At 38.8% G+C, this 13,577-nt stretch overlaps 1 protein-coding gene across 6 annotated transcripts in view; it reads right to left on the reverse strand.

The window, feature by feature from the left end:
* GTPBP10 (GTP binding protein 10) overlaps nt 1-13,577 on the reverse strand; it is a 52,151-nt gene that overhangs the window by 22,377 nt on the left and 16,197 nt on the right. For all 6 annotated transcript variants that reach the window (XM_053609052.1, XM_053609048.1, XM_053609050.1 and 3 more), the window contains exons 4-6: nt 8,563-8,707; nt 4,284-4,357; nt 2,175-2,227 (exon numbers count right to left, since the gene is read on the reverse strand). In XM_053609052.1, coding sequence (XP_053465027.1) covers nt 2,175-2,227; nt 4,284-4,357; nt 8,563-8,707 — 272 coding nt within the window. The remainder of the gene's footprint in view (nt 1-2,174; nt 2,228-4,283; nt 4,358-8,562; nt 8,708-13,577) is intronic.

The raw sequence follows: 13,577 nt of genomic DNA on the forward strand, positions 1-13,577 counted from the left end.
CTGAAAGGGGTAAATAATACTCTGCAACTGCTGCCCCATGTGAATGAAGAATTTTGTCTTCAAGGAAGTTGTGGCTACATGACAAAATAGTGTGCTCAAAAGAGGTTCTGAAATTTCCTTTAGAGGTTCTCTACTAATTTCCTTAAAAACCAACAGCGTTTAATTTTATTTAAACAATGATTTACAAGCAATGTTTTCTTTTCCTCTATTGTTTTCTACATCTCTTGTATTTATACTATTTAATATTATATATAATTGAAGTCTTTATCTTTTACTGTTGTATTATTATAAATGAACATAAATTTTTATGCCTTTTGAATTACGTCACAGGAATATATGAACCTACATTAACACATCATTACATCCCAAAGTGCATACTTTACAGTAGGGTTCACGCTCCATGTTGCACTTTCTATGGGTTTTAGCAAATATACATCGTATCCACCATTAGAGTATCCAAACAGAATGTTTCACTGCCCTAAAATTCAAGTGCTCTGCTTATTCACCTCTTTTGCTCACTAACCCCAGCAATCACTGATGACTTTTTTGTTATCTCCATAGCTTTGCCTTTTCCAGAAGATCATATAGTTAGAACCATACAGTAGCCTTTCCACATTGGCTTCTTTCTCTTCAGCTTCTCTTTCTCATTGGCTTTTTTCTGCATTAAAGATTCCCCTACATCCTTCCATGATTTGATGATCCAATTCTCTTTAGAGTTGAATAAAATTCCATTGTCTAAATGTACCACAGTACAGGGTTGTAGCAGCCAATATAGCCTATGGCTAGGAGGAGAAAGAGTTTTAAGAAATACCTGTATAGCTCAATAATGGAACACCTTGGTGAAAAGGGCATGGAGAGGGATATGGCTCTCCTAACAAGCATGAGAGCTCGCGAAATGAGAGCATTAGTGAATTGGCAGTCTCTACACCTGTGGTATTGAGAGGCAGGAGATTAGCCTTATATTAGGCTGGAGAAGGCAGTCAAGAGCTGGCGCATTCTATCACGGACTGGCTTACTCTGACTCTGTCACTTCTCCTGCCTGCAGAACACCAGTACAGCGTCTCTCTGCTAAAGATCACTAAGCTCTGCAAAAGACTAAGATCTATCTTTCTTTTTTTTTTTTTTTTGTGGAGACAGAGTCTCACTTTATGGCCCTCAGTAGAGTGCCGTGGCCTCACACAGCTCACAGCAACCTCCAACTCCTGGGCTTAAGCGATTCTCTTGCCTCAGCCTCCCGAGTAGCTGGGACTACAGGCGCCCGCCACAACGCCAAGCTAAACATCTATCTTTCTAAGAAGACTGCTTTACTCTCTCAAAGATTATCTCCCCCTGTCCCACCCACCGGAATGTAGCTAGATAGGCTGGGGCCGGAGACCAATCAGTCCCGGGCCCTTATAAGGGGTGTTCACAAAGGGACCCTGACACAGGGTGTCCCAAAAGTCACTTCTAAAGTTGCTATACATGGGGAAAATTTTCCATTTAGGAGTGCGTAAAGATATAGGGTGTCCCAAAAGTCACTCCTAAAGGGAAAATTTTCCCCATGTATAGCAACTTTAGGGACACCCTATATCTTTACGCATTCATCTACTGAAGTGGAGTTGTTTCTAAGTTTTGGTAATTATGAATGAAGGTGTCATAAGCATCCATGTGGAGACTTTCATGTGGACATAACTTTTCAATTCATTTGGGAAATATTTAGGAGCACAACTACTAAACAGTACATTATATATTTTAAAAAATTTTATTTAGTTTTTATTCTAATTATACAAAGATCTATAGTTCTTCTGTATCAAGAAAAAATAAATTTTAAATAGCTAACATTTTTTTCCAAAATAAGAAAGTTGGAATAAAATTTTTTCCAAGAACTTTAGAAAATGTTTTCAGGAAATGAAGATCAATACAATATGGTAACAAAAGAAGGACTTGCAATGAGAAGAAACAGACTAAGGAGATAAAGACATGATGTAACAATAAACTGGACTTAACCTTTGGAGGAACCAGAAATTAAATTCTTACACAACATTTCACTATGGTAGTGCTCAGCAGAATTATTTTGACCATAATAAACAAAATCTTTTTACTTTCTCTCCCTAACACCATAGAAATATAAAGCCCAAATACCAAAACTAAATATCTTTACCTCTAATTGAATGTTCTATTTAAAAAGTACTCACCTGTTTGAAATCATTGTACATAATCTTTCCAAGTTCAGGCTTTAATGTTGTAACTAAAAGGAAAAATAACAATAAATTAAGGCTAGAACAAAGGCCGGCAATCTCAAACTAGTTTTAGCATTATGCATAGAATGAACAGTATTTCTTTGCTGTGAACGATTTAATTCAGATTTTGTTCTAATTTGTTGAAATGGAAGCTATGATAACCTTTGCTTTTAAAAATGTGGAAAAAGCAAACAGATTTTTATCATCTAAGGCCTAATCTAGTCTGAAATTTTCTCTATTGCACTTTAAGTTGCATAATAATAAAATCCGGGGAAGTGAGGGGCTGGAATTTAGGTTCTATCACTGGGTTTGTAGATGACATTTTTCTAGTACTTTCTCATTCAGTTACCCTTAAGCTTCACCAACCCTACACTAGCCTCTTTCCTATGACTTACTGTTTTTCCTCCTCTTTTCTTCTTAAGTTTTGTGTATTATAACAAATATTGGCCATGCAGTTTATAGCAATTAGTCCAAAATTAACTCTAGTTCATCAGAGTCTAATTTTAGAATGGCTTAATTTTATTTTCCAAGTTAATGTCATTTTGTGTCTTTTTGTTTAATGATGGTAGAGATCCTATCATACTCACTCATTACTCCTCCCCTAAGCTTCCATTATCTCTCATCTAGTTACTGCAATAACTTACTAACTGGTTTCTGCAGATCCTTTTGTCTTGCACCAATGCATTTTCTATATTATAGGTAGAGATATCTCTTTAAAGGAAAATCTAATCATCTTATCCCTTGGTTAAAGGCTTCCAATGGCCTTTAAGATGGAAAGATCAAATATAGCCCACATGATCTATGTCAGTGTTTTTCAACTTTTTCTTTTATCTCATAGCTCATTTGAACCTATAAACTTGTGAGGCATACTTAAATTATGTTGATCAAAAGAGGATAAAAAAAGAATACACTTACTGTGCTTCAAACTTCATTCAAAAATAATTTAATGATCTTTAAAACTTTTCGCAGCACACCAGTTTAAAATCACTGGTCTAGGGCAGCGCCTGTGGCTCAGTTGGTAAGGCGCCGGCCCCATATACCGAGGGTGGCGGGTTCAAACCCGGCCCCAGCTGAACTGCAACCAAAAAATAGCTGGGCATTGTGGCGGGCGCCTGTAGTCCCAGCTACTCGGGAGGCTGAGGCAAGAGAATCGCTTAAGCCCAGGAGTTGGAGGTTGCTGTGAGCTGTGTGATGCCATGGCACTCTACCGAGGGCCATAAAGTGAGACTCTGTCTCTACAAAAAAAAAAAAAAATCACTGGTGTACGTGATATGGTCTTCTCCTACATCTCTAGCCTCATCTCAATTCCTCTCTCTCACCTCCTATATCTAGACCACAAATCCACACCACTTCACCACTAAGCCTTGTGTACAGGCTATTCCTTTGATTAAAAGACACTTCGGCACCACTTCTTCACTAATTATTCTTCGTATCTCAGTCCAAGCATCACACTTCTCAAGAAAATCGAAAGCAGTCACCTACACTAGCCTCTTTCCTATGACTTACTGTTTTTCCCCCTCTTTTCTTCTCAAGTCCAATGTATTACAATAAATACTGGCCATATAAGAGGGCCATGCAACCCTCTTTCACGGTACCCTTTTAAATTTCCTTATATTTATTACTGATACATATGCTTTCTCCCACTCATATGTAAGCTCAGTAAAAGTCACAACAGTAGCTATTTCTGCATACTAGTCTTTGTAACCCCACAACATAATGTGGTTCTTAGAAATAAATATTTTCTAAATGAATAAAGTATTCTCAGTTTTCCTAGTATTTATCAAAGAGCTTGATAAAGAGTAGGTGGCTCATAAAATTCTAACTAAATCAAATAAATGATTATGCAATAGAGAAATAAATGCAATACAGTGTTTAATAAGGACCAGGAACTTGGCTGAAGGGTATAGAGGTTTCAAAGATTAATGAAAAGTACATGTATTTTATCTGCCAGAAGTTTTTAAACTAAGGCTATCCTCAGAGCTGTCATTTTATTCATATCAAAGAAATATTAGTCTTTAAATGTTTATCTCCACGCATTAAAATACACAATCAAATTATACTTACATGCATAATCTGCAATTGCAGGTTTTGCATGAGAAACTCGACTTAGCAAAGAGGATTTTCCAGCATTTGGGAATCTAAAGTGAGAAAAAAATATATAATAAATGGCAATATTAACGCTGTTTCTTTCTGAATTCCTAAGAATTCAAGTAGACTCCTTCCAAGTAGCTAGGACTATAGGTCTAAGCCCTCATGCGCACATGGATACTTAAAAAAAATTTTGTGTGTGTGTGGGGGTGTGGGGGCTGTGGGGGGGGGTCTTGTTATATTGCCCAGGCTAGTCTCAAATGATCCTCTTACCTTGGCCTCCCAGAGTGCTATGATCAAGTGCATGAGGCAGCTTGCCTGGTCAACATTTTTTTTTTTTAAGAATACCTTATAGTTGGTTGGCCTCCTTTTGTTGTTGTTCTTGTTTAAAAGAATACCTTATTAATAAATAGCGAATGACAGCAGAGCTGCCTAGCAGGGCTGCTGTGAGGAGCTACAGTGTAGAACATTCTGCCATGGGGCCACTGAAGGCTGGGGCCCAACCAGGTTGCCCTGATTTTTCAACCAAATAATGAAGGGTGAATATCTTTTAGTGGTAATTTACTTACTAATTTCCTACTGACAGACATTAAGGTTGTTCCCAATTTCTCACTAATATAAATAAGACTGCAAAAAAAAAATATGTATGCAGCTAGAAATAATCATCTCTGAGTGGTGGGATTAATCAACAACTATTTTTTCTTTCTGCAAATAGGGATGTATTATTTATTTAACTTTTTAAACTTTAAACAATGTAGTGACTATCCTTAAGCCTTTGAGCACATCTTTGAACTCTTTCTTGAGATAAATTTCTATTAATAGATAAGCAAATTGTGGATTAAAATATATGCTCATATGAAAGGCTTTTAATTTTTTTCTTTTTTTTTTTGTAGAAACAGAGTCTCACTTTATCGCCCTTGGTAGAGTGCCATGGCATCACACAGCTCACAACCTCCAACTCTTGGGCTTAGGAGATTCTCTTGCCTCGGCCTCCCAGTAGCTGGGACTACAGGTGCCTGCCACAATGCCTGGCTATTTTTTTGTTGCAGTTTGGCTGAGGCCGAGATTGAACCCACCACCCTCGGTATACGGGGCTGGCACCCTACCCACTGAGCCACAGATGCCACCCAAAGGTTTTAATTTTATTGCTAAATTTCTCTCAAGAAAGTCTTCATGTGTATGAAAGTACTAGAAATGGGAGTCACTTAAAAGATTCTTTCCTAAATTTCAATCATATGTTTTCATTGAACTTATCCAACAAATTATTTATCAAGCACTGACTTTGTATTGAGCACCATACTAAGCATCAGAAATACAGTAACGAAACAAATGTGATCCCTACCTTCTTAAGGAAGCTCTTCTTTCAAAAACTCTGCCAAACTTTCATTTGGAAAAATGATGTAACATTTTGCAAATATTAATTTTGAATTCTATAAAAATTTATAAGGTCTATAAGGAGCTCTTTAACAATGATCCTCATAAGAAAAATCTTTCTGCAATTTTAAATGTAATTATGTGAAATTTGTTAATGACTCATTTCTCTTGGAATAAACATTATTTTTTCACATCCTGTTTCACCCAGGCTCTTGTAACTTTCTGAAAAGCAAACTGCCAACATTTTTGTCCAAGATTACCACTAGCTGGTAATCTATTTATTTCCAATATCCTAGAGTTTCATAATAATAAGCAAGCACATAAAAATGAAAGCAACTATTTTCAATAAGATAAAAGTATAAATAGAAAGAGGATGCTAGTGGCTGAACAGATATTTGAGATTTTTCTTGAAAAATACTGTATGAAAATTTAGAGGCTGAAATCCAAGCTATGCAAAGATCAGATCTGGCAATAATAGTACAAGTGTACTAATTACATCAGAATTTTCCTTTATGGTTCAGTCCATTCCCAGAACCAGCAAAAAGGATATTTCTCAGTAGTAACTTCTCAAAAATAGATGCCTAATAAAAAGCACTAGAATACATCTGTTAAAGCACTAGAATCTTGATGCTTCAATTTCTGGCTGTAATTTCTTCTACTTCTGAAGATCTTAGTATTTTATGTAGTTGCCAATAAGCTGCAACATACTGATGATGATGGGAGTAGCTCCCATTCATTGGCATTCATAAATGCAAAGGATCTGCTCTGTGTATATATGCATTATCTTACCTGTCAACATCTTAAGGAAACCACTTTCCTCATCCACTATTAAAGATGAGAAAACAAAGGCCTAGAGAGGCTGTATAACTTAGCCAAAGACCAGCTATACAGAAGATTTGATATCCTAATCTGAGTCCCCCACCACTATTCCACTTTTACAACTCAGCCTTGCTAGGCTCTTGTTAAACTGTAAAGGTGTCTTTCTGGAACCTGAAACACATTTTTCCACCAAATGTAACTGTGAATGGCTGGATTTCTAGTCTTCCTCACAGAACTCTATTAAACCTATAATGTTCCTAAAGAATATAGAGGATTACAAAACTTATGCCTCACACTCTTATAGCTGTTGTTTTATTGAAAAAATTAAATGTGAATGGCAAGCTAGGTTCACAACTTTTCTTGTTATAATTTTAGCAGGAATGGAACCTCTGTGAATTCTAAGCCAATGGTGGTTACAACATAGTTGCTGGTCAGGTAGGCAAGAAGTGAGAGATTCAAACTTAAGAGTCTTGTAAAGAAGCTATAAAAAGCTGGGCAGGGTGGCTCATAGACCTGTAACATCAGCACTTGGGAGGCCAAAGTAGGAGGATCATTTGAGCCTAGGAGTTCAAAGACAGTCTGGGCTCTGGGAGGCCAAAGTGGGTGGAACGCCTGAGTTCAGGAGTTCACTACAAGCCTGAGCATGAGTGAGACCCTATATCTACTAAAAACAGAAAAATTAGCTGGGGATTGTGGTGGGCGCCTGCAGTCCCAGCTACTTGGGAGGCTGAAGCAAGAGAATCTTCTGAGCCCAAGAGTTTGAGGTTGCTGGGAGTGATGATGCCCTAGCACTCTACCTATAATGATGCAGATAGACTCTTGTGTTATTCACTCACACACACACCCCATCTCTATAAAAAAAAAAAAAAAAAAAAAATAGAAAAATCAGCCCGCAAGATAGCACATGCCAAGTCCCAGCTACTTAGGACGTTCAGGTAAAATGACTTATGGAGCCCATGAGTTTAAGGTAAAATGACTTATGGAGCCCATGAGTTTTACGTTCGGGTAAAATGACTTAAGGAGCCCATGTTGGGCGGCGCCTGTGGCTCAAAGGAGTAGGGTGCCAGCCCCATACGCCGGAGGTGGCGGGTTCAGGCCCAGCCCCGGCCAAAACCTGCAAAAAAAAAAAAAAAAAAAAGAGCTATGATGATGTCACTGTACTCAAGCCTGAGCAAAAGAACAAGAAAAAAAAGCAGCAGCAGCAGTTAAGATAACTGGACATGATGATGAAAAGACCTTTCTTTGGAATGCAAAGAATAGAACTAGGAATTTGGAGTAGAGCAGTCCCCATCTTTTCCTTACATCTTCCACCTGAACAATGGTAATTCTATAAGAGGGCTGTAGAGAACAAGGGGAGAGAAAAGGGAGAAATGCAAACTGAAGATTTCCCTTCCTTCATCTACTCACTATCTTGCTATCTATCCCCCTCCACTGACCCCACAGCTAAACAGCATTATTTAATGAAAGAATGAAGGCTGGGGGAAGATAACAATCTTGTGAGGTCTGCAGGACTAAAATAGGCAGATACTAAGCAGAGCCATGAAGGATACAGAAACAGTCATAACAAGAGCCAGTGGTGTCTGAGAATTGAGACTGGCTAGTAGTCTTTAGCCATCTGATTACTGACACCTCAAGGCCTCTATTAAGACCCAAGAGAGTATCTCAATCTTTTCTCTTCTTTTTATTTTCTTCTATATATTTTTTTTAAAATATGGTTTGTTTAGATTCCTAATTTTATTCCTTAATATTTGCTAACAATCTTTACACTATTTATTATACATATTGTACTTGACTTATTTTTCCTTCTTTATTCATTCTCTAACATTCCCACTGATCTATTCAATTGCTTTTACTTTCCCTTTGCAAATGAATATTAATGATGAAACGCTGCTGACAATTTGAAAATAACTGTATTTAGTGGCATATTGCCAAAATACACATACAATGCACAAATTCCATACACTAGAAATAATTCTGACCCCAAATTACCATGTACATTGATTTTCTATTCATAGACTGTTTGAAGGTATGATACAATAATAAAAATATGAAGGATACTTACCCTACTAGGCCTACATCAGCGATAAGTTTTAGATCAAGGTGAATTATTCGTTTCTGCCCTTTCAATGGTAAGAAATTTGTAAGTAATTTACCACCAAGACCTCCTTCAGCTACCAAAATTCTATCACCTTCATTATTGAGTTCTCCTTAAAAAAACAGAGAGAATACAACAAAGATAAATAAGTAGGATAATTAGTATATTTTCTTTCAGAAATACATGCCAGGAAGTTCCAATTTAAAAATCCAAGGGGCTAAACAAAAGAATTAAATTTTAATTATAAAGTCTAACCCTAGAAAAACACTTTTGTAAACAGTTAAAAAGAGACTAGTTATATATTTTAAAACAAAGTACTCTTATATCTGTATAATAATCTGAAATTTAGCAGTCAATTTTGAACTTTTATGTTTTGAAATGTTCTATTATAAATTAGTTGCTGAGACTCTTAACATTAAAAAAATTACTCTTACACTCAAAACAAGGAAAAGGTAGAGCAAGATCATCATATAATAACCTTCCAAGATTATCCTTCCGCAAAACACCAAATTGAACAACTATCCACACACAGAAGCACCTTCAGAAGAACCAAAAATCAGGTGAATGATCACAGTACCTGATGTAAACATTATTTCAAGAGGCAATGAAGAGGGCAGAAAAGGCAGCCTCCCCCTGCCAATGCTACCCTCTCCTATGCCAGGCAGTGTCATGACAGCACAGAGAATCTGTGTGACCCCGAGAGAGAGTGAAATGGTTGTAGGGCTTTGCACTGGAACTCACGGCCACCCTGTCAACCAGGGAACAGAGCATGGGGAAGATTGTACCAGTGCCCACTGAGGGAGCGTTTAGACCAGCTGGGCTAGAGGAAAATCCCCTGCCCCCAAACCCAACAACTGGTTAGCCCCACTACCAGCTGCCAAAAAGTGGCCCAGGGCATGGAATTAACATGTAAGGCAGTCAGGCTGTAAAGGATGTAGTCCTTGGGCAATTCCTGCAGCTGTGCTGGCACAGAGTCAGTACCTGTGTCACCCATCCCCTGACTCTAGGCACTGCAGCTCAGGGAGTCTTCTTTCACTTGAGGAAAAGGGGAGAGTTCAGAGGACTTTGTTTTGTAACTTGGGTACCAGCTCAACCACAGTTAAATAAGGCACCAAACTGACTCCTGAAGCCCCTGAGTCTAGGCCTTATTTCCTGGACATTTTCAGAGCCACTCTGGACCAGAAGGAAACATGCTTCCCAGAAGGGAAGGATCCAGTACTGACGTGATTTACTACCTGCTGACTAAAAAGCCCTTGAGTTTTTAATAAACATCAGAGGTGGCCAAGCAGCAGTCACTTGGGCTTCAGCCCAGGTGTAACCTGGTACGGTGTGACCTGGTTTAGTCCAACCTGCCGTGGCCACAAGGGAGTACCCACATTACTCTTCCCCCAACTCCAGCAACCCAACACAGAGACTGAGGGAAGAGACCAAGAAACTGCCTGGTAATCCAGAGAATTCTCTCATATCTTATCCAACTGCACCATGGTGGTACCACCAGGAGTCTGCAAGAGTCACACCATTACTGGTGTTGGGGCACACCCAGTGCTATTATGACTGCAGTGACCAAAGACTTAGATCACAACACTTAATTCCCTTTGAACATCTGGAAAGCCTTCTTAAGAAGGATATGTTCAAACTAGCCCCGCCTGAAAAGATTAAAATAAATAACTTTTCAAAGCCCAGACACCAATGAACATCCTTAAGCATCAAGAATAGACAGGAAAACTCAACAAATGAATTAAAGAAGGTACTAGTGACCAATCCCAGAGTGATGGAGGTAGGTGACCATTCAGACAAGCAATTCAAAAGAGTTGTACTGATGAAACTCAGTGAACTTCAAGATAACACAAAGAAGGAATTCAAAACCCTAGTAGTGAAATTTAACAAAGAGACTGAAATAATAAATCAAGCAGAAATAATTCTGGAGCAGAAAAATACAATTGGCAAACTGAGAAATATATCAGAAATTCTCAACAGCAGAATTGATCAAGCAGAGAAAAGATTAGTGAGTTTAAAGACAGGACTATTTGAAAATATAATCAAAAAGAAAAAAATGAATAAAGAAGAATGAAGATCTAGAAAATAGCCTCAAAAGGACAAATCTAAGAGTTATGGCCTTAAAGAGGAGGTAGAGAGACTGAGGTAGAAAGTTTATTCAATGAAATAATAACATGGTTTTCCAAATCTAGAGAAAGACATCAATATTAAAGTACAAGAAGGTCACAGAACACCAAGCAGATTTAACTCAAGCAAGGCTACCACAAGGAATTTAATAATCAAGCTCCCCAGGGTTACAGATAAAGAAACAGGCCTAAGGAAAGCAAGTAAAAAGAAACGCTGCAGTCCAGAGAGAGTGGCATGACATATTCAAAGTGCTTAAGGAAAAAAACTTTAACCCTAGAATATTACATCATTCAAACATGATGGAGAAATAAAGACTTTCCCAGACAAACAAAACTGAGGGATATCGCCATCACCAGACCTGTCCTACAAGAAATGCTAAACGAAGTTCTTCACTATAAAAGAAAAAAGACATTAGTAAGAAATCATCTGAAGGCATACAACACACAGAAAGTGCAAAAATATAGAATACGCTACTGTTGTAATTGCAGCACATGAACTACTTATATCTTTTTTTTTTTAGATTTTATTTTATTTTATTATTATTTTTTTTTGGCCAGGGCTGGGTTTGAACCCACCACCTCTGGCATATGGGACTGGCACCCTACTCCTTGAGCCACAGGTGCTGCCCAACTACTTATATCTTGAGTAAGAAAACTAAAAGATAAACCTATCAAAAAAAACTAGAATGCCGTGAAAAGCAAACCAAGAAAGTAGTATCATTTACAGCAGCTACAAATAAAATTAAATACCTAGGAGTAAACTTAACCAAAGAAATACAGGCTCTCCATAGTAAAAACTATAAAACCTTGATGAAAGAAATTGAAGAGGTCATAAACACTGGAAAGTTTTCCATGCTCATAGAAATCAATATTATTATCAGAGAAATCAAATAAAACACCATACTACCCAAAGCAATCTACAGATTCAATGCAATCCCTGTCAAAATACCCATGACATTCTACACAGAAATAGAAAAAATAATCCTAAAATTTATACAAAGACCCAGAATAGCCAAAGCCATCCTAAGCAAAAAGAACAAAACTGGAGTAATCATGTTTTACCCACACAGACCAATGGAACCAAACAGAGAACCCAAAAATAATCTATGCATCTACAGTGAGTGAACTATCTTCAACAAAGTTATCAAGAACATAGAGTGGGGAAAAGACAGTCTCTTCAATAAATAGTTTTGGGAAAACTGGATATCCACATGCAGAAGAAGGAAACTAGACCCTTATCTCTCACCATATACAAAAATAAAATCAAAATGGATTAAAGATTTAAATATATGACCTGAAACTAAGAAACTACTGAAAGTAAACACCAGGGAAATATTTCAGGACACTGGTCTGGATAAAGACTTCTTGAGTGATACCCTCAAAGTACAGGGAACCAAAGCAAAATTGGACAAATGGGATCACAGCAAGCTAAAAAGTTTCCGCATATCAAGGGAAATAATTGACAAAGTGAAGAGACAACCTATAGTTGGGAGAAAATATTTACAAACTACTCATCTGACAAGGAATTAATAACTAGAATATATAAGGAGTTACAACAACTCAACAGGAAAAAATAAAATAATATGATTCGAAAATGGGCAAAAGATCTGAATAGACATTCCTCAAAATGGCCAATATGTACATGAGAAAATAATTCAACACTGTTATCAGAGAAACACAAATGAAAACTACAATGAGGTATCATTGCACCCCAGTTAAAATGCACTTGACAGTAAATCTGCTGTTTGGATCTCAAGCAACTAGCACACAACCCAGCCAGAAAAAAAAAATAAAATAAAATTGACGAAGAGCTGTGCTGGGACCTGTGTTGGCACCCTCCCACCTCCGGAAGAGCTGCGCAGGGACCCATGATCGGCACCTTCCCGGACCTCCGGAAGAGCTGCACTGGGACCTGCAATTAACACCCTCCCGGACCTCTGGAAGAGCTGCGCCGGGACGTGATCAGCACACTCCAGGACACCAGTTAAGAGCTGCGCAGGGACCCGTAATCGGCACCTTCCCGGACCTCCGGAAGAGCTGCCCTGGGACCTGCGATCAACACCCTCCCAGACCTACGGAAGAGCTGCGCTGGGACCCATGATCAGCACACTCCGTGACCCCAGTAAGAGCTGCGCAGGGACCTGCTACCCCGGACGCCCTGACCAGGAACTCCGGGACCCGGGCAACCCCACGTCCTCCCTCCTGTACCCTCCCTGCCTCCACACCACCTGCTAATCTGGCCAGGGACTCCGGTAGCCGTGTGCCCTCTGGCGCCTTCCCTGCCTCTGCGTGGAGCCCTCCTCCTGGCCAGAGACTGCTGGAGCCGTAGGCTCTCTGTGCCAAAGTCACTGGGCACTAGGCACTCCGAGAACCGTGTGTACCACCACCCCGCCCTGTTGCGGGATCTGGGGGTGTCACACTCTAGAGCTGTTCCACAACCAGAACTCCCTGGCTGGGACAGCCCCAGAAGAGCTACACAGGGTCACTCCCTACAAAGATCCAGCAACAATAGAGTGACCACTCACCACCCCCATCTAATCTTGGAGAGACACCACCCCAACTCTGAAGATGGCCAGAGGCAATGGTGAAAAACAATCATGAGATGAAATCAAAGGAAATACTCTGGCAATATGAAAAATCAGAGTAGATCGACTCCCCCAAGGATCAATAGGGCAGACACAGCACAAGATCCCATGTACAAACAAATAGCTGAGATGTCAGAAATTGAATTCAGAATTTGGGTAGCAAGTAAGATCAAATTCAAATTCCAAGCAGTAACCCAAAAGATGTCTCAAGAATTCAACAATTCAAAGACCAAATGACCAAAGATTTTGACACATTGAGACAAGAAGTTGCAGC

The sequence above is a fragment of the Nycticebus coucang genome, chromosome 11 (assembly GCF_027406575.1).
Source record: "Nycticebus coucang isolate mNycCou1 chromosome 11, mNycCou1.pri, whole genome shotgun sequence".
Taxonomy (NCBI): Eukaryota; Metazoa; Chordata; class Mammalia; order Primates; family Lorisidae; genus Nycticebus; species Nycticebus coucang.